This window comes from Scleropages formosus, chromosome 21, assembly GCF_900964775.1.
Source record: "Scleropages formosus chromosome 21, fSclFor1.1, whole genome shotgun sequence".
Lineage (NCBI taxonomy): Eukaryota > Metazoa > Chordata > Actinopteri > Osteoglossiformes > Osteoglossidae > Scleropages > Scleropages formosus.
In genome coordinates, this window is record NC_041826.1 from 21,286,033 (window position 1) to 21,306,531 (window position 20,499).

The window sequence follows — 20,499 nt, forward strand, 5'->3', positions numbered from 1 at the left end:
GCGGAGTCTGGAGCGCCAAACCTCTTTATTTCACGCATCCAGTTCCCCGCCACTCAGCGCTTACTGCGGGTGACGCTAGGACTTATTACCCTTGGACTGTGGGTGGAAACCAGAGCACCTAGCAGAAACCCACGCGAGCTGGAGAACATGCAAACGCTACACAGACTGAGCCTGATTCGACCGCAACACCAAGGGGCTGTGAGGCATCAGGGCAACCTGCTGCGCCACCGTGCGGTTATCGAATATTGCCAGTTTCCTCATGTAATGGCAGCATTTAAGGAGAGGATAATAAATAAATGATAATAGGAAGAGTCCACACCACGCTACTGTTACGTTCTAACCACCTGAACGCTTAAAAGACTATTATTAACAAAGGAAACTCCGTCCACTCGTTTTCAAACGACCATAGCGCCTTCCCACGGGGACGGGAGCTCGTGCACGTACCTCCCCAGCGCGTGACAGGATCAGGTTTCATTCTCTTTGTTAAAATTTAATGCACAGAACGTTAGTAATGGAAACTTCAGGAAGAAAAAACAAACCAACTGTTCTACGATTCATATGTGTGCATGATGAAAATTAATTATTGTGATTACTTAACATTGTCGTTAGAGAATATTTTCGGATCCTAAGATTTCATTCATAAATTAATGTCTGCTAAATTCGGATCGGCATTTCCACATAGAGAAAGTAACCTCTCGAAAATGGCTGGCAGCGCCCACTTGAGGACATGGCGAAGTATAACAACATGTCAGAATGAAGGAAACAGAATTTCAGGAAAAAGTGTCTTTTCGTGGGAATACAAGCATTAGCCAGCAACACAAAGTTATAGCGGTTGTGTGCATGTAACAACAGACTCGACTCCGCGTGCACCGCCACCCCGTGTCTACAGGAAGCGCGGCGGATCAATTAGACAATTTATACGTCGTCGGTCACGTGACTGAAATAGCCGCGAGTACGAAGCGGCTCGGTAGTTTCAACAGCTAAGGCGCGAGGAAAAGGAGCTGCGACTTTCCCACGAATGTAAATTGTCAATTAGAATTATTGTTAAAAAACATCCAGCAACACTGACTGAAACGTTGGAAAACTCTGAATTTTCCTCCGAGACCGTAAGGAAACGCGCGCGGTGCAATTTTCGCCGCGCGGCCTCCGGCCGCTGTGTTGTAAGGCTCGAGAATCCCTGAGAATCTTAAGTCGTGTTTTTAAAACATCCAGAAATGCACCGGATGGTTAGGAGGAACTAGAGAACCGAACAGAAACAGAGGAAGTTTTCGCTCAGGCGAAGACGTAGCGCGCGCGCCTCGCCATGTAACGGTGGTGGAAGTGCGCCTCGTGCCCTGTGCCCCGTGCCGTCGTACAGCGCATGCGCGGCTGCCGTTTCACTTAGAATTGGTTACAAGTATCAGAGTCAGTGGTGACAGTAAAGGCCGAATACCATCAAAGTGCTTTCTGATTGTTTGCTTTTCTGTGTTCGGTTCTATCAAGGTGTCAAATGAGTGTCCTGTTATTAGTCACCGAGCAGCACCAGTGTTGTCATTTTCCGTCCTGCTTGTGGTGATGTACGAATGTCCCCTGCAGACATGATCCACGCCATGCATGGCATTATCGCCAAGCTCCTGTCCCCCCTGTGGAGGACGGCCGAGGATGAAGCGGACGCTCAGTCTTATGTGCCGGGTGTGTCCCTTTTCCGCCGTTTGTGTAAATCCATATTTCCAGCATTTCCTTCTTCCTTTCGCCATCGGTGCACTTCCGATGCCTTTGTCACATACGCACAGATGTGACCTGCCACACTTCAGCTTAGCGTGACATCACCGCCGCCCCACCGGAAGGGTAGCGGACACGTAACTACGTAGAACTTGCACACAAAGCCGTAGTTTGTTTCAGTCCTTGGCGGCACCACCTGTCGCACTTCCTTACATCCCTTCCCGTGTGTCTCAGCTGAAAAGGAGATCCGTCACGTGTCCGGCGGCGTGGTGACGTGCCTGTGCCAGGACTACGGCCTGATTGACGATGCTGTGTGTTTCACCTCGGAGGAGGTCCTCGGCGGCTACCCTCTGCATGTCGGGGATGCTGTCAGAGCCATTGCCGTGCGAGGGGGCAGTCACGACGGCTGGAGGGCAATAAGGGTGAGAGTGGCTCCTTGAGGACTGATGTGCTTGGTGTGTGTTTGCCGTGAGTCCCACTGCAGGTAATTTACCATATAAAATGTTGCCCTGTGTCTGCGGTAACCTTGTTGTAGAAATGTCTTGAAATACGTGGGGTGTCAAACTCAGCAGTGTGTGCGTATGGGGTGTGTGCTCAACGTATGACCCGTTTTCTGCTCACCCTTTAGGTAGAGAGGATGACTGCTACTTGGGATGACGACGTCAAGGGCCCCAAGCCAGAGAGCAGTGGGCCGAAACCTCTCGTCGGCACCATTACATCGTGTGGTCAGGATGGTGGATTCATTAACCAGACCACGTTCTTCTCCCGTCAGGCTCTGTGCCAAGGTACCCAGGGGCTGAGGGCCGAACCAGAGGTCAGTCTTATGTCCGCACGCGTGTCTGAGCCGATGGGCTTTCCTCTGTGCTGCTCCAGCTGAGTACACACGCTGGACACACTGACCACTTTACGACAGCGCACAGAAAAAAAAATTGAATTTTGGAAGCCCTTTTCTGCGGACAGCAAGTGTTTGATGCCGTCATACGTGCCGATGTGCAAACCTGTTAGTTCTCTTCTCGCTCAGGTTTTGTACCCATGAAGGGAGACTGGGTCCAGGCCCAGTACTTCATCAACCCAAGAAACTGGAGCAGCCAGGCCTCCTCGGTCTCACCATTGCGGTACCGCCGGATGGACCACGTCAGTCGCCGGGCACTTCGACACTCCCCTACCTTTCTGAATTTGAACTGGAAAATTAGGGATTTGAATTAATTGTATTATTTTCACCCAAAAATAATACTTCAGAAATGGGTCATTGTGACTGTTTAATAATATAAGGAATACAGCTGTTGCTTTACGTGATTCCCCCCCCCCCCGGGCAAAGGCATTGCTTTTAACTGTAGCTTTGACATTTGACCCAAGGTGCGGGTGTCCAGCATGTGCGGCAGCAGAGGTACGGTTGAGGACAGCGTCTTCTTCACCTTGGATTCGCTGCTGCTGCCAGACCAGTACCGGCCTCAGCCGGGCGACCTGGTCAGTGTGGTGGTGCTGGAGAGTTGCCAGTCCTTGTACTCCTGGAGGGCGTTGTGCATGGCTCCCACACAGCTCAGGTGACAGGGAAGCGTGTGTGGTTCGTGCTCATGTGAGTTGGGCGATGGGAGCGGTCAAGCAACAGAGCTGATGTTCTGTTCTCTGTGATTCGCAGCCTGAACCCGGTTCCGGACCTGATTGACATGGACCTGCAGGCTCTGCTGGAGAACAAGGGGGGGCTGGTAGTTAGTTACGAAGCCCAGTGTCGGGCTCTGTCTCTAGGAGACACTTGCGAGCTGCTGGTCTGGATTGAGTGAGTGATGCTGGCAAAAACACACACGCAAAATGAAGTTGTTGCTGGGCAGCTGGTAGCTTTGTGGTTAGAGCTAGTGCCTTTGGACCCAAAGGTTGCAGGTTCAAATCTCACTTCTAGCTGTAGTACCCTTGAGCAAGGTGCTTACCCTAAATTGCTCCAGTAAAAATAACCCAGTTGTATACATGGGTAAATAATTGTAAGTGGATTAACACTTTGTCAGATCAATGTAAATGTTGTGTGGTTCTGTCTCCAGAAACCAGAGTTCAGAGACCCAGCGGCTTCAGCGCTGTCAGCTAGCAGGCTGGGATGCGGAGGGGCAGTTCACCTTGGGTACCTTCGCCTGTACAGTCCCACCACCTCAGGCACAAGTCCTTCAGCCAGCTGCCATCGCTCGCCTGCTCTATAAAGGGCTCCATTCTCCCAGAAATAACAGTGTGACACACACACACCTTCCTAGTATGATGGGCTTCCGTGGCGTTTCCCTGCTGCCTGCGCTTTCAGAGAATGGCATCTCTGAGGCGGATGTGGTTGATGGCGCTGCTCCTGATAAGGAGACCTCCGTAAGAGTTCACCATAGAGAGGTGGAGATCAGCCCTGGGGAAAAGGTGTCTGTTACAGTGGGGTGCAGAGCCAGGTGAGTCGGACCTGGTCTCCTGGACTCTCGGCCTCTCCTCTGCTCAATGCAGCCTCCATCTCAAGTTGAGATGGATGATTTCTCAGCCCACAGGCTGCCCTTGACCTGCCTGTAACCCAGTACCAGGTGTGGTACCTAAAAGACTACCTTGTGATTCACGCTTCCTAGGAACCTGGGCCGTTGCACTGAGCTGCTGCTTCTGCACTTCCCCAAGTTCACCATTGGGAGATGCCTGGAGGTGGCGGTGCGCAGTGAGGAGGAGGGACTCCTGCAAGCCAACGCACCGTATAGCGTGGCCGCTCCTTTATCGAAGAGGCAGGAGACACGCGTGGTGACAGTGCTGCCTGGTCCATCACCTGCCCGGTTAGCTGCTCGCTATACTTCACTTTGATCCATTTTTTCATACACACGTGGAGCAGGTAGGGAAAACGGAGTGATTTGTGGAGTACGCAGCTTCTGTAGATGTTGAGCAGTAGCTAGTTTTAACCAGGAAAAAATTTACCCCAGGTGGGGCACTTGGATATATCCTCAATCCCTCTATAGCAGGGTCCTGTCAATCAAAAAACAGCAGCATATGAAAATAGATCCTTTTTTCATACAACAGGCTTTTTATTCAGTACAAGTGCCTTTCTGGCTGTTACATGGTCATTTTACTCCCACAGTGAGTGTCCCGTACAGCGCTGTTGCTGCTTGTATCGGGTGTTTTGGGGGAGAGAGAGACAGCTGGTGTGTGAAAGATACGCCGACCTTGCGCTGGCCAAGCGTTTATCAGGAATGGATGGAAATGTAGTGGTGAAAGACAAGCTAGAAGTAGTCATTTCTGTTACAGATATTTAAAATGGGTGGGTGTTGTCATTGTCATACAGTTAAAGTGTCCATTGGTTAAAATACCTTGGTATTTTAATGTCTTTTTTTTTTTTTTCCCCTCCTTTCTATTTTCATCCCACTCTTTGTTTATTTATGAATGCAGTGATGGTAGTTCTGTCCTCTCAAAATGGGGAATTAACCTAATGGGGGGATGCCGTGGAACAAGTTGGTGCATATAGTTACTGTACACAATGGTAAGAGTAATATTCCGCTATCACAGGTTCGACAATAAGCTATTACTATGAATTTCGCTGATTTTAGTTAATGGCCTCATTTACCCTTAGTTATGAGTGCAGCCGCGGGGGTGGATGTGACGGCACTTTCCTTTTGAGGCCACCAGTCAAATGTTTTTTGACAATTCGCCCAATCGCTGCCGGCGCACAAAACCGCTGGCCCCTTGCCACTCTTTGCTGCTGCCCCCCCTTGTGGTCTAAAGAGCTTCATGTTGATCCACAGCATCTTCTCGTGTTTCATCCAGGCTTTCGAAGAGACACTTGCCCAATTTCCTGGCAAACTACCCCGTGCCCAAGGCCCTGCGGGATTCTGTTGAGGCACAGAGAGATGTGCTGCTGGCACAGCCTCAGCTCACAGAGGTGAGTGGGACACTCATTCTGTTCTGCCCAGTACTGGTAGTCAGTCTTCGGTGATCTAATCTTGGAGGGAGGACAAAAAATGAAACTGTTAGGGTGGCACGGTGGCAGAGTGAGTAGTGCTGCAGTCTCACAGTGCCTGGGTGGTGTGAGAGGATGTAGGTTCGATCCCTGGTCAGTCTGTGTGGAGTTTGTGGGTTTCCTCTGGGTTGCTCTGGTTTCCTCCCACAGTCCAAAGACATGCTGTTCAGCTTCACCCATAGTGTGTGAGTGACAGGGAGAGTGTGTGTGTGTGTGTGTGTGTGTGTGTGTGTGTGTGTGTGTGTGTGTGTGTGTGTTCCACTGATCTATGGATGAGTGACCCAGTGTAAGTAGTGTATCTAGCAGTGTAAGTTACCGCGGTGAATAAGGTGTGTGGGCTGATAACACTACATAGAGTTCATTGGAAGTCGCTTTGAAGAAAAGCATCTGCTAAATAAATAAATGTATGTTTTATCTGGATTATCCTGAAGGTCCTGAACCATCCCTTAATTAGTCTTGTTAACAGCCTTCTGGTTCCAGGTCTAGTTACATTTACACTTAAAATATGTTTATTCAAAAGCTGATGCTTTTCTGCAAAACCACTTACAATGTTAATCTACATTCAGTTATTTACCCATTTATACAGCTGGGTAATTTTACTCTAATTTTAAGGTAAGAATCTCACTCGAGGGTACTACAGCTGTAGGTGAGACCCAAACCTGCGACCTTTAGGTCCAAAGGCAGGAGTTCGAACTACTGCACTACCAGCTGCTTCCAGCCCCCCTCCCCCCAGTTCATCCACTGCTGCATTATCCTCTGTCCCCAACCAGCCCCTGTCCCTGAGCTCCATGCGACCACGCTTCTCCGCCCTCCTCTGGCTGGAGGAACTGGAAGACGAGAAGGAGCTGCAGGAGCTGAGACTCAGCTGCGTCTTCCTCAGGAAAGGTGCAACATATCTGCACCTTGAAGTGCCCGGCTTAGCAGAGGGTCGGCCCAGGCTCATTATCGGTGAGTGTTAGATTCGCTGGTGGACGCTCACCTCCGCGATGGACCTTCGCTGACCCACACATGCTCTTTCGATTCCTTAATTCAAAGATGTTCTGTGACTCTTCTCCTTACGAGCTATGATGTGGCAGAGTGTCATATGGCATCTCATCTATTGTGATGCTGTTCTGACATTCGGTGCCTGTAACCTGGTTCCAGTGACCGGTCCGCGTCCGTTTCAGGTGACCGGGTTCTGCTGAAGAAGCCCCAGAGTGGCGGGATCGTGGTGGAGTACGTGGGCTACGTCACAGAGGTAAGGAAGAGCACGTCCAGGGTTGAGCACGAGGTTCACTTCCCAGTGAAAGCAGCGCCTTTTCTTTGCTGTGTCAGACACCCATAACAGTGGCTGCGACCTGTAGCAGAGGATGAGTGTGGGGGGCGAGGCTGTGCCACTTCTTGTCCGTTTCTGTACCTTCAGGTTTACGAGGAGGATGTGAGTCTGCGAGTGAACAGCGAGTTCCACAGCTGCTATATGGGGGAGCCTCTCGATGTGGAGTTTACCTTAAACAGGTACCAGTGGCCCCCCGGCAAGTATCGAGTTGTGGTCGCAGCATTGTGTGCTGGGAGGTACGCTTCCTAACCATGATGCCTTGCTGTGGCTGTGTGCTGCCAGGCTGACCATGCGCCGATGTCACTGCGCCCTGGAGCAGATCCGCCACTTTGGGGAAAACGGTGAGCTTCCATTCTGCCCGTTTCCTTTAACGCTTAACCCCATCGCGTGACCCCCGTGTGTGGCAACTTGAATCGTACCGCGCTTGTGCCGACATCTTTCCGCCAGCACTCTTCCCCACCACCCTGGTTCTGCAAGCCCCTCAGTGGAGCGGAAAGTGGGGTCCGGACGACGGCGCCGGTGTTGATAATATGCCAGACGATAGTCGGGAGGAAGGCACGGTGAGATGGCAGCAGAGATTCGGTAGTATCATGGTAAATGAATGAATGACCTCAATTAACCCTTTTTTTCGTGGTGTTAATAGAACGGTTCCGGGAAGGATGCGGATATCCTGAGTCTGTGTGTGAACATGGTGTCTGTAGCGACGCAAACGAAAACAGGTGAAGGAACGCTTTGGAGGCGGGCTCAGAGGGTCCTGTGGCCCAGGTTTCTGTGGTTAATGTTTCATCGCAACTCTGCTGCAGACGAAAGCACGCGGTGCAAAGGGGTCCCTGCGCCGGGCCGCTTCTTTAACTCCCTGTTGAATCCAGCTCAGCGGGAGGCTGTGAAGCGAATTTTGGCAGGCGAATGCCGACCCACCCCTTACATCTTGTTTGGACCGCCCGGCACTGGCAAAACTATCACCCTCGTTGAGGCCATACTCCAGGTCGGTGCCACTGTGGTCTTTTATCCGTTTTGCCCATTTGCTCTTAGGTTTATTAGCAGACCTTTCTCCGAAGTGACTTCCAATGAACTCTCTGTAGTGTTATCAGCCCACACACCTTATTCACCGTGGTGACTTACACTGCTAGATACACTACTTACACTGGGTCACTCATCCATACATCAGTGGCACACACACACACACACACTATGGGTGAAGCTGAACAGCATGTCTTTGGGAGGAAACCAGAGCACCCAGGGGGAACCTACACAGACACAGGGAGAACATGCAAACTCCACACAGACTGAGTGGGGATCGAACCCATGTCCTCGCACACCACCCCGGCACTGTGAGATAGCAGTGCTACTCACTGTGCCACCGTACCGTTTCTTATCCAAAAGCTGGGAAGTTACATGTTTATTTGAGGATATAATGCTTCATTCACCATCTCTTTTTCAACATGTAAAACTTGTTTTATAGAAGTACCAGGCTTAGCAAAAACACACCAGTAAAAATGTGTGTTACAGTCACTGCGGGGCTAAGAATGGCTGCTGTGTGACACTGCTGTGGTGTCAAGTATCGAAGGTGTTCGGCAGCCAAACGCAGCAGCCTGTGTAAGAACTTATTGACTGTAACATGTAGCATGAAAGAAAACCACGTTAATACATTGCATGGATAGGAAAACTGTGTCCGAGGTATGTGAGATTTACAAAGTTTAAAAAAAAAAAAAACTTCACTTTTAGCTTTACTTTGAGGGTATCTACATGTAAATTGAGAGAATGGTGTAGGAATTACAGCAGTTGTTACATGTGCCCCCCCCTTTTTTATTTAGAGATCAAAAGTAATCGGACAGTTGGCTGCTCAGCTGATCCACGGCCAGCTCTGTACTGTTTTCTCATTATTTAATGTACAAGTAAGCAAGTAAAAGGTATAGAGTTGATTTCTTGTTCCTGGCGCGTATGGAGCAGATGGAGTATTTATTACCCGGGTTCGACAGGGCAGCTTCACTGGTTAAGATGGACTAACCCATGGCCCGTCCCCAGGGTTTTACCATATATTTTAGCTTACCTTATTGGACAGCAGGAAGGAGAGTGGTCATCGCAATCACCTTGCAAGTTGAAGGCTCCGCTTGTTCTATAGTATTTATAACTCATTTACCACGTTTGCTATAATGGTTTACTGATTCGCGGAGACCCCCCCCCAGGTGTACCACCGCCTCCCAGGTAGCCGTGTGCTGGTCTGTACTCCCTCCAATAGCGCTGCCGACCTCATCTGCGAACGTCTCCATGACAGCGGCTTCTTGAACGCCGCTAGCCTGGTGCGGGTCAACGCCACCTGTAGGCCGGAGGAGGTATTGCCACTTGTATTTGCTCAGTTGGTGCCTGATGCTCAGAGTTTTGTGTTGTAACTGACAAGCCTCCTGTCTCCAAATTCCTCCCCTCTCCTCCCCCCCACCAGTCCATCCCAGAGGTGGTGAGACAATACTCTCAGGCAGGGGAGGACATCCGACAGGCCTTGTTTCACAGGATCGTGGTCAGCACGTGCTCCAGTGCCGGAATGTTCTACCAGATTCGGATATGGTGAGGGGATTCTCATTTGTTGGGTGCAACACTTTTCTTTTTCTTTCTTTCTTAAACCTATAACCTTACGGTCTGTAGATTGTTGGAACGAGCAGAAAGTCATAACTTTGTGCATTTAAGATTGAGAGCATCCTGTTTAGGTAATAATTCTTGTGCACTTCTTGTTGGTGATGAGCTTCTTTTGGTGTGTGTGTGTGTGTGTGTGTGTGTGTGTGTGTGTGTGTGTGTGTGTGTGTGTGTGTGTGTGTGTGTATACCTGCCAGCGTGGGCCACTTCACGCACGTGTTTATAGATGAAGCCGGCCAGGCCACCGAGCCAGAGGCCCTTATCCCCCTGGGGCTGCTGTCTGAGAAGGATGGCCAGGTCAGATGCGCCCCCATCTCTACGTCTCTCTATAACAGGGTTCTTAACTTCTTCTATTCCAGGGGTGCTTCTAAGAACCTGATAAAATTAAACTCCCTTTTCTAGAAAGAAAAGAATAATTTGAATAATTTCACTGAAAAAATTGCACTGATGCTTAATTACCTTAATTTATCTTCACAATGAATATCACAGTCATGTTTTAAAAGTTTAAAGTTTGATTCTTATTTTCAAAGCAGGCCTGTACTTAACGGCACCCCTGAAGCTCATGTTAAGAGCCCCTTGCTCTATAAAGTTTTCACCATCCAAGTCATAGCACCAACTGCATTGTTCTTCCTGCTGGTCTTGCCAGTCACTTTGTTGCCCCTTCTCAGATCGTGTTGGCCGGTGATCCCCTGCAGCTGGGCCCTGTGGTTAAGTCCCGGCTGGCGGCTACCTATGGGTTGGGCATGTCGCTGCTGGAGAGGCTCATGAGCCGCACTCTGTACTCACGGGGCGAGCAGGGCTACAACCCCCTACTGGTGAGGAGCACATCAGATACAGAGATGCTCTGTTCAGTCACCTGAACTGTTACCGTTTCTCCCTCTTGTACCAATCCCCTTTACAGGTGACTAAGCTGGTGTATAACTACCGTTCTCACGAGGCGCTGCTGGCGCTACCATCACGGCTCTTCTACGCCGGGGAGCTGTGTGTGCGTGCTGAGCGTGCGGTAGTGGATTGCCTCTGCAACTGGAACCGCCTTCCCACCAAAGGCTTTCCTGTCATCTTCCATGGAATCCGGGTACGCGAGGCCTCGGGCTTTGGGCCTTGCAGCTTCGAGGTCTTTGGAGATATTGGCTATGAGAAGCTCATGGTGGTGTGGCCAGGGAGCTGGACTTCAGATTGAGTAGATGACCTAGTTCGAGCCTCATGTTGGACGTGAGTCCTTTCGCTCATTGACTTCTACAGCGACCGATGGTGATTTGCCATGTTTTCACTCAGGGCGTTGAGATGAGAGAGGGCAGCAGCCCCTCCTGGTTTAACCCTGGGGAGGCAGTGCAGGTCATGCTCTACTGCTGTCAGTTAGCCAAGAGGCTATACAAACCCATCGCAGCCACAGACATTGGTGTGATCACCCCCTATAGAAAGCAGGTAAGCTGCAACCCTTGAAACTTTAAGCAAATTAAGACATGGACGATAGAGTGAAATGCATACACAACAGCCTCGTCCTCCATCCTTTATAGGTTCACCTTGCTAACCCAACCCTCCTCCTCCTCTTCAGGTGGAGAAAATCCGGCTGCTGTTGCACAGGGTTGGCCTGATGGACATCAGGGTGGGCTCCGTGGAAGAATTCCAGGGCCAGGAGGCCCTTGTTGTCATCCTCTCCACGGTAACTCGTACCCCAACACCCTTGTTTTACAGTCACCAGTCTTGAAGATTAACTCTCAAACGTTGTGTTTTCCTGCGTTTTTCTCAGGTTCGCTCCAATGAGGTGGCTGTGAATGAGGACTCGCAGTTCGTTCTAGGCTTCCTGTCCAACCACAGGCGCTTCAATGTGGCCGTAACAAGGCCCAAAGCTTTGCTCATTGTTGTGGGAAACCCACATGTGCTCGTCAAGGTAAGAGAGAGTGTGAGAGAGAGAGAGAGAGAGAGAGTGTGTGTGTGTGTGTGTGTGTGTGTGTGTGTGTGTGTATATTTTATATACACACACACACACAAGGCGTACACTCCACAACACACATGGACTAAATAGGATATTCCCCGGTTTAGGACCCCTGCTTCAGTGCACTGCTCCAGTACTGCTATGAGAACGGGGCATTCCTGGGCTGCGATCTGCCCTCGTCCATCAGAGCCGCTCGCAGGTTTGTCTTTTTTTCTCTCTCTCTGTGTGTGTGTGTGTGTGTGTGAGAGAGAGAGAGAGAGAGAGAGAGAGAGAGAGAGAGAGAGAGAGAGAGAGAACAAATACCCGATGTCTTCCTTCTCAGGGTTCTGCTGGATGAGGAGAACTTAAAGTAGCTGGACCATCGTATGGATTCATGTCTTCCTCCTCGACTCAATCACCTATTCACTCTACTACTATAGTAATAACCTCAAAGTTCTGTTCACTAGACTCAGGTTTAGCTGCATCTGCCACCAGTTGTTCACCCAAAGTTGATGGGATGTTTTGGAATTTCCATGGTTTCTACAAAAAGTACCCAGGGCCTTTCAGGGAAGCGCGCTGCTGTCAGCTGTTCGGTACAAATGAATAAAACCTTATTGGCGTAAACGCTTTGAAACGTGATTCCATTTGCATAAAGCAGCACCAACGGTGACATCTGCCAAAATGGAATCTTTTTCACAAGATCCAAGCAGGGCTTCTCAGTCCTACCCTTGATGTACCTCTGTCTCTGTTTGTTTTATGTCTTTGCTCATGACTCTTGTGTTGCATCACATTTCATCAGGCTCTTAATTGAATAAATTAAAACTGTAAAACCATAAGTGTTTTTAACACAGCTGGGTCACATGCTTTTATTTGATGTGGAGTACAGGTAATAGTGGAACAATAAGCGAACACGGATCATGTCTCACGTCATAACAAATTAGACAGCATTTACATTTTCATTTAGGAGACGCTTTTCTCCAAAGCGACGTACATCTCATAGGAAATACAATGTGTACGTTTGGAGAAAGAGACATAGATACAGATGTGTGATTCTAAACTACAGTTGACTTTCCACTTGATGAAACGCTGTACATCACATAAGTAGCTGCATAAAGGTTTATCCAAGTTATTGATGTAATTCCAAATCATTCCTTTTTTTTAAAAAAAAAACATTTACATTCCACGAGTAGCTGAGTGAAAATTTATCTGTTGTTCAAAAGTTATGATCTCAAAGGCAAAGAGCATGAACATTCACACCTTACATGAACTTAGATGATGGGTAAAATGAGTCTGGAAGAGGTGAGTTTTAAGACCCTTTTTAACTGTGGGCAGAGATTCAGCAGTTCTGAGTGAGAGGGGGAGCTCGTTCCAATGCAACAGCAACAGACCCAGAACCGAGAACCTCCGTGTTTTACCTGTCTTGTATGGGACCACCATGCGGGCAGATGTGGAGGAGTGTAGCAGTCGGGGTGGGGTGTAGCGGATGATCAAGTCTTGTACGTACCTGGGAGCAGTTTCATTTATATTGCATATAATGTTATATCTGGTATATATATTATATAGCATAATTTTTTTTTACATTTTAGTACCATGAACACTGATTCTTCAGCTTTATTTGAAAGAGTAAAGGTACTTTTTTAAATGAAAGGACTAATATTTATTTTAACATCAATTTAAGTAGTCTTTAAATTCAAAGCCCAGTCATGTTGGTAAGGAAGACTGGCGTGTAATTACGTGGATTTAGCTTCTTATTGTCATAGTGAAGGGGGCTGCGGTGGCGCAGCGGGCTTGGTTGGGTTCCCTTCTCTGGTGGGTCTGGGGTTCAAGCCCTGCTTGGGGTGCCTTGCAATGGACTTTTGTCCCATCCTGGGTGTGTCCCCTCCTCCTCCAGTCCTGCACCCTGTGTTTGCCAGGTTAGCCTCCGGTTTGCCGTGACCCTGCTGGGGACAAGCGGCTTCGGCCTGTGTGTGTGATAGTGAAAGGCTTGCGTGGCGCCTGAATCTTTGAGTGAACTATGTCACTGAATATATCGCTTCTCGCCACCAGATGTGAGCAGTGCGCTCTTTGACAGGCCGTTGCTCGCGGTGCAAAGAGCTGAGAAGTACAGTATGTGGGAAGCAATGTACACTAGGTGGTGCTTTTAGCATGTTATTCACTTAACTGAACTCTTTTTCCAAGACCGCTTCTAATATAAACTAGACAATAAACTTCATCCTGATTTCTTCGTGCACACAGCACTGTGTTCTTACCTGTATCAGCTCACAGTGAGTACTTTACCTTGATTCAGAATACAAGGCAGGAAGGTGATTCAAACCGGGGACCTTCTGATTGTGAGGCCATCGCTCTAAATACTGCACTACTTACTGCTCTTGGTTTGTGTGTCTCAAACATCTGCACCAAACTCAACATCTGGATGCAGTGCTCAGATGTGTAGCAGAAGCAGTGTCTTTTTCACAGGGTGTCAGTTCTGGGGCCATTCAGGGGTTGCTGGATATTTCGAGAATGCTTTCATCATAATTCTTCAATGTTCTTTTTCGTTACAGCGGAAGTTATCATCATTTGTGATTTACTGTCAGGCCCTTAATCAGTGACATCACTGGGGTTGGTGTAACCCCCCCCCCCGGGTCATTTCCCCCTTTCTTTTACATTTAAATTTATTTAGCAGGTGCTTTTCTCCAAAGCGACTTCCAATGAACTCTATGTAGTGTTATCAGCCCACACACCTTATTCACCAAGGTAACTTACACTGCTAGATACTTACACTGCTAGATACTTACACTGGGTCACTCATCTATACATCAGTGGAACACACACGCTCTCTCTCTCTGTCACCCACACACTATGGGTGAACCTGAACAGCATGTCTTTGGAGTGTGGGAGGAAACCAGAGCACCCATAGGAAACCCACACAGACACGGAGAAAACATGCAAACTCCACACAGACTGAGGGGTGATCGAACCCACGTCCTCTCGCACCACCCAGGCGCTGTAAAACAGCAGCATTACTCGCCGCGCCGCCGTGCCACCTTAGGGACTCCAGCGACTGTCTTTGCGGTACAGGAGGGGTTGGAGGGGGTCCGCTGCAGCTCTTCTGCCCATCGGTGGACAGCGCTTCGGAAGGCGGTAGAACTACGGTAAAAAACTGCGGTAAAACTGGCGGCAGACACGTGCGCAGGAGCCCCTCTGCTGAACGGAGCTCGGTTTACGTGGTCGGACCCCGGCACTGTGTCACTAGTCTAGGGGTGTGGTACCCCCCCCCCCCCCCCCCCCCCGCCTTCAGTTTACCATGCTTCATTGGCATGACTGTACATGTGACGCATAATTATTGTTTTATTACGACTTTCACCGCAAAATAAAAGCGCTGATAGAGCAGTATTTTGCGGTGAAAGTCGTAATAAAACAATAGCTACATTAGGAAAGGGAAAGGATGGCATTGACACTGAATGAGTTAATACCTGATCTGGTATCCACAACAACAGATACACCCCCCTTCCCCTCCCTCTCTCTCTCTTTCTCTCTCTCTCTCTCTCTCTCTCTCTCTCTCTCTCTCTCTCTCACACACGCACACAGACTCAGTCCAGTCCGAAGACCGCACCGCGCGACATGGACTCGTCCCCTTTGCTCTCATAATGGGAGAATTGCAACTTTTCACTCTGCTCTGCGCCTCCTGCGTCGTTTCGGGTAAGAACCTCATTTATTCCGTGTTTCGGCCCCAAGGAAAGACTGTGACACAGGCGGGCGGAGCGCGTGGTTGGTTTGTGACATCCGTGTCCCTCCCGTTCGCCCCCTTCTCTTCCTCCGATCCTCCTCCGATCCTCCGCGCTCCTCTCCAGCTCTGCGCTTCGCTCCGGACCCGGACCCGGACCCCGCTCTGCACATCGATGTGTTCGCGGAGCTGCATCGGGAACGCGCCTCCGCCGGACTCCCCGCAGCGCCGGGTTTCCTCAACCAAAGCAGAGCCTTTCTCTTCCAAGGTGATCGCGCTTGTGCTCGAGCTCCCCACACACCCTGAAAGGTGTATACTAGTCATACTGATCATACTAGTCATAATAGTCATACTAATCTAACGGGACGGCTGGTACCCTGGTGGTGAGAGCTAGTGCCTTTGGATCCAAAGGTTGCAGGTTTAAATCCCTCCTCCAGCTGTAGTACCCTTAAGCAAGGTACTTACCCTAAATTGTTCCAGTAAACAAAATACCCAGCTGTGTAAATGGGTAAATAATTGTGAATAGATTAACATTGTAAGTTGCTTTGGAGAAAAGTGAAAAGTTCAAGCTTTATTGTGGTTTACCGTGGCACAGTGAGTAGGGCTGCTGTTTCACAGCGCCTGGGTGGCGTGAGAGGATGTGGGTTTGACCCCTGCTCAGTCTGTGTGGAGTTTGCATGTTCTCCCCGTGTCTGTGTGGGTTTCCTCTGGGTGCTCTGGTTTCCTCCCACACTCCAAAGACATGCTGTTCAGGTTCATTCATAGCGTGTGAGTGACAGAGAGAGTGTGTGTGTGTGTGTGTGTGTGTGTTCCAGTGATGTATGGAAGAGTGACCCAGAGTAAGTAGTGTATCTAGCAGTGTAAGGCACCGTATTGAATAAGGTCTGTGGGCTCATAACACTACATTGTATCCATTGGAAGTCACTTTGGAGAAAAGCATAAATAAATAAATGTAAATGTACTGTCATAAGTACATGTATCGTGTGCAAAATACTTTTAAATTCTTGCTTGAATGTGTCTCCACAGACTGCAGACAACACAAAATACAATGGCGCAACAAAAAAAAAAACAATAAATAATACAAATTACAATAAAGCAAAAATAATTAAAAGTGACAATGCAAAAGTTGAATGAATAAATAAATAATAAGAAATATGAAAATGTAGTCAGAATGGTCAGGCTGATATTGTACCAAAAAGGATGTTCTGTCATTTGAATTGTGATTGGTGTCACATAAGTCTTGACAGTGATGTTATGTACAGTAATGGCTTCAAAGAATCACTCCGATATAATGATATTATTACTTATATTATTTTCATAATGATCAGGCTGATCCTGTACCAAAAAGGATGATGTGACTGGTGTCACATGTTATGTACAGTAATGGGTATGAAGAACCAATCCGATGATGATTTTTTATTATCACACACACACACACACACACACACACACACACACACACATTTGTTGGAAGGTAACTCCATCATAAGTTGGGGACCATCTGTATAGTACAACACACACACTGTCCAAAACCACTTGTCCCGAGCGGGGTCGTGGCGAGCCGGAGCCTAACCCGGCGACACAGGGCGTAAGGCTGGAGGGGGAGGGGCCACACCCAGGATGGAACGCCAGTCCATCACAAGGCACCTCAAGCGGGACTCGAAACCCAGACCCACCAGAGAGCAGGACCCGGCCAAACCTGCTGCACCACCGCACCCCCCAACCCCGATTTCTTCTTCTTCTTCTTATTTTTGTTTTTTTTTTAGCCAAACTCTTTGTCCAAGCTGACTTATTTTTAAGTACAACTCCAAAGAAACAACATTACATTTCATATCATTATGCTACACCTCGAAGACAAGGTCAAAGCCAGCCCTACCTGGTGGTGCACTAGTTAGAACTGCTGTCTTTGGACCCTAAGGTTGCAAATTTGAATCCCACCTTAGCTGTAACACCCTTGACCAAGGCACTTACCCTACATGGCTGCAGTAAAGGTCCCCAGCTGTATAAAAAAGTTAAATAATTGTGGTACAGGCACTGGGTCCTCGTAAGGAAGCTGTGATTGCACCGTTGAAAGAAATATTTAAACGCACGAATAGATAAAGCGTTCCACTGTATCACATTAATTCCATATGAAGCCAAGCAAATGAATTGCATGCGATCGGCGAGTGCCGTGTTCGCGCCTGGGACACACCGTGATGTTCTCCTGAACAGAAGAGACTGATATGCTGAACAGACAATATATTGATGCACTTTTTCAAAGGTGATGAACCTTGTTAGCTGTTTTATTTAATGCGTGTCATTCCATTCCGGTCTTGAGTCTCGGCAAGTAATTTGGCTGTTGCTGTCACGGAGGGTGAGAACCAAGGATCTTTGAAAGAAACCCATCAAAGGTTCTCCAGATGCTGAGAGGTGCTGATGGGAGCTTGACAGGCCATCCTCAGGGCTGTAATTGTACGTGTTCTACTCTCTTCGCTGCCAGGAATGGACAGAACAGTCTGCGTCGACTGCAGTTAACCTAAGGAAGCTTGAGTGATCTCGGGAGGCCGGTCTTATTTTCTCAGCTGCTTGAGCTTGGATTTGAGTTGATTCGTTGCCTTGTGAGGTCTGTGCGGTTCTGTCAGTGAGTTTCGCCGGATGAACGGAAGAGGAGAAGATGCAGATGGAAGCACGGTGCCGGTCAAGCTCCACTTGTCCCTCATTCTGGACGTCTCACTAATGTGCCGTTCCGTGCCACGGTAAAGCTTGCGTCCGAATGCCATCGGCCGCATGTTTGTCCGATTAGGGTCGAGGCATGTGACGTTCCAACGCTGATCATGCCTGAGCCAAGCCGGCGGTTGTCTACAAAGATGGACTTGAGAAGTGTCTTCGGAAGTCTTCCTTCTCACCCACCGCACTGGAATTGTACCCTTGCGCAAAACCCTTGGCCTCGGTGGATTCTGTAACATCATCCTTTTCTCCGTGAGCGACTTTAGATCCAACGTTATGTTAAGGGATCAAATCCTGCCAGCGACTGAGGACAAACGCATCCGCCAAACAAATACCGTGAAAATGCGATGAATAAACTGAAACCCACACGGTGCAAGCGGACATGATACTTCTGCAGCCACGCTGGGCTTCTCTGTTTGACTCCAGTCCCATCCAGCTGCTTGCTCACCAGACATCGGAGGGACCAGCCAAGCAGGCTGTTTAGGCAGTTTAGTATGTAGAGAGCTCGCCAGGTGCATGCTGGGTCAAGGTCATGCAGGGCCAAATACATGCTGTATGGGCGAACCATCTTTCCTGCTCCAACCAGACAGAAGGCGTATGACGTGTGAGCGGCAGGGCTTTGTGGGCGAAGCTTCAGCGGCCAGACGGTTCCTCCACGTGAGTTGGGACATGTAGTGGCACCAATGTCTCCTCCACAAGGATGCTTGGCTGATGATTGATGCTTCATGTCAGCAGTCATCCTTCTGTTCCGTGCAATGTCCAAGTGATCTCAGCCTAAAACAGGTTACGGGAAATTGCTGGTGGTCGATCTCTAACTTGCTCTATAATCAGGATGTGGTCATCTTCTGGTGGCTCAGTTCTGAGGGCTACTTCGGAGTGGGTCAAATAGGATGCTGCACGTGGTTTTGGTCTTTTACGCTTGGAGTAAGACTCATTGACATGTTGGCGCCGGTTTAGAGTCACCAATCTGAAACACATCTGGACTGTGCGAGGAAACCAGAGCACTTGGAAGAAATCTAAAGTTTAAGTGTACAGTACCAAACAGCTACACCCGAGCTGAATAAGCACAAGTAGATGGTGACTCAACAGAAGCATTCCACAGAATGGGCGACAGTTTTTTTGTTGAGTCCAATACCCGTTGGGAGGTCAACTGTGTAAGTGGAGACCACCTCCTTAAGAGGCCTATTGATGCGGATGTTGAAGGCCAATGAGATGTTTGAAGAAGAAGAAACACTGACTGTCAGTCTCGCCTCAACCTCTCGACGAGGTTGAGTCCAGCACTGTGTGCACGGCATTAAAATGTGCTGCGTGGCTCTGTGGAAGATTAGGAGGCACAGGGGAAAAAGTTAAAGGCAGAACAAAACTAAAGGTAGTTTTGCTAAAGTACAGCCTTATGAAAAAGGACATTTGTCTGAAGGAAACAATCTATGAAATATGCATGGCTCGCAAAATGTCTTGTTTTTACATGGTCTTGGTAGATTATGAGGTCCCAAAAGGTAGACGAAGTGGCTGTTTCCTTGTGCCAGACTACCTGTGCCCCCGATACCTACTAGTGTACATCCACATCTTCTACCACCCAACACCCATAACCCTTAACCCACACAGACTCAACAAATCTTCATATATTTCAGATGTATGTTCACTGAAATACTCCAGATGGATCTATAGGCTTTGAGTTACCAGGTCTACAGGTGAAGCTTTGTGTTGCCTGCTACTGTTGCCCTTTGAGTTTGGGTCCTGCCGATGGATCGAACTGCTGCGTGTGAGCGTTGGGTACTGGGTAACCTGTCCGTTGGCCATGTCCTCAGATGCACAGCGGAACATCAAGCTCTCAGATGACTTAGCCCAGCACGTATGGAGGAAACTGAGGGGCAGGAAAGAGTTCACCGTGCTGGTGACGCTGAAGCAGGAGCGCTACACCTCAGGAGTCATCCTGTCCATCCGCCATGAAGATCAAAGGTAAGTCTCATCACTTCATGTTCATAACTGATGCGGGCGCTAGGACTTGGAGGGTAAGTGACAAAAAAAGGGTTTTTTGACCTTGCCGCGTCACCAACAGTACGTTCCGATTCAGATCTTTCAAGGTCTTGCTAGTAAAGAACATTGCCGGATAGAAATCTTTTGTTGAGGAGCTTACATGAGGAAACAATCCAGTTATTTGGCTAAAGGTGATCAGAGATGATGAGATGATCCTTTCTGATGCTTAGTTCTCTCTAATGCTCCGAAAGTAGGGCAGAAATTGAATATGCATTTTTTTTTTTTCTCCCCATGGCTGATCATCCTTATTGATCTGAGTCTTTTCCATCACGACAAGAGACCGTCGGAGATACGATAAATCGGCACGGCGAGCCGGAAAGGCCCAGCATTTGTTGCGGCGAGTCCAAGCGCAGAGCTGTTGCCAAAGAAGGCACAAAAAATACAAACAGGCGCTCACACTGATTGCGGTGCATGCTGGGAGATTCATTCTAGAGCAAGAATCTGTTATTTTCCGTGGTCGTGCTTTCGTGACGTACCGTTGACCGTAACGCACGCAACCCGTATATTTATTCTGAGAGTCGCTCATAAAAAATCTGGTG

General features: G+C 48.7%; 2 protein-coding genes across 2 annotated transcripts in view; both read left to right on the forward strand.

Moving 5' to 3' along the window:
• The first annotated feature begins 138 nt into the window (after positions 1-138).
• Positions 139-12,336, forward strand: mov10l1 (Mov10 like RNA helicase 1). The gene is made up of 27 exons (XM_018729816.2): positions 139-261; positions 1,576-1,671; positions 1,936-2,123; positions 2,330-2,486; positions 2,723-2,835; positions 3,058-3,245; positions 3,341-3,478; positions 3,735-4,115; positions 4,284-4,478; positions 5,461-5,575; positions 6,424-6,601; positions 6,820-6,890; positions 7,056-7,147; positions 7,251-7,309; positions 7,416-7,528; positions 7,612-7,687; positions 7,772-7,953; positions 9,155-9,301; positions 9,409-9,530; positions 9,794-9,893; positions 10,265-10,411; positions 10,498-10,671; positions 10,872-11,021; positions 11,152-11,259; positions 11,347-11,487; positions 11,640-11,731; positions 11,855-12,336. The coding sequence occupies exons 2-27, from the start codon at positions 1,578-1,580 to the stop codon at positions 11,883-11,885; spliced, it is 3,552 nt and encodes a 1,183-aa protein (XP_018585332.1). The 5' UTR covers positions 139-261; positions 1,576-1,577; the 3' UTR covers positions 11,886-12,336.
• Positions 12,337-15,048: 2,712 nt separating this feature from the next.
• The window catches only part of LOC108920978 (protein kinase C-binding protein NELL2-like), a 28,564-nt gene continuing 23,113 nt past the window's right edge, over positions 15,049-20,499 (forward strand). The window contains exons 1-3 of the mRNA XM_018730142.2: positions 15,049-15,192; positions 15,345-15,485; positions 19,732-19,882. Coding sequence (XP_018585658.2) covers positions 15,141-15,192; positions 15,345-15,485; positions 19,732-19,882 — 344 coding nt within the window. The 5' untranslated portion in view covers positions 15,049-15,140. The remainder of the gene's footprint in view (positions 15,193-15,344; positions 15,486-19,731; positions 19,883-20,499) is intronic.

Excerpts from the sequence above, each read along its gene's own strand:
- mov10l1 (XM_018729816.2), top strand. The coding sequence starts at position 1,578 with ATGATCCACGCCATGCATGGCATTATCGCCAAGCTCCTGTCCCCCCTG. Across the intron at positions 7,148-7,250 it reads GTGGAGTTTACCTTAAACAG|GCTGACCATGCGCCGATGTC; the intron begins GTACCAGTGGCC and ends GTGTGCTGCCAG. Across the intron at positions 11,260-11,346 it reads TTGTTGTCATCCTCTCCACG|GTTCGCTCCAATGAGGTGGC; the intron begins GTAACTCGTACC and ends CGTTTTTCTCAG.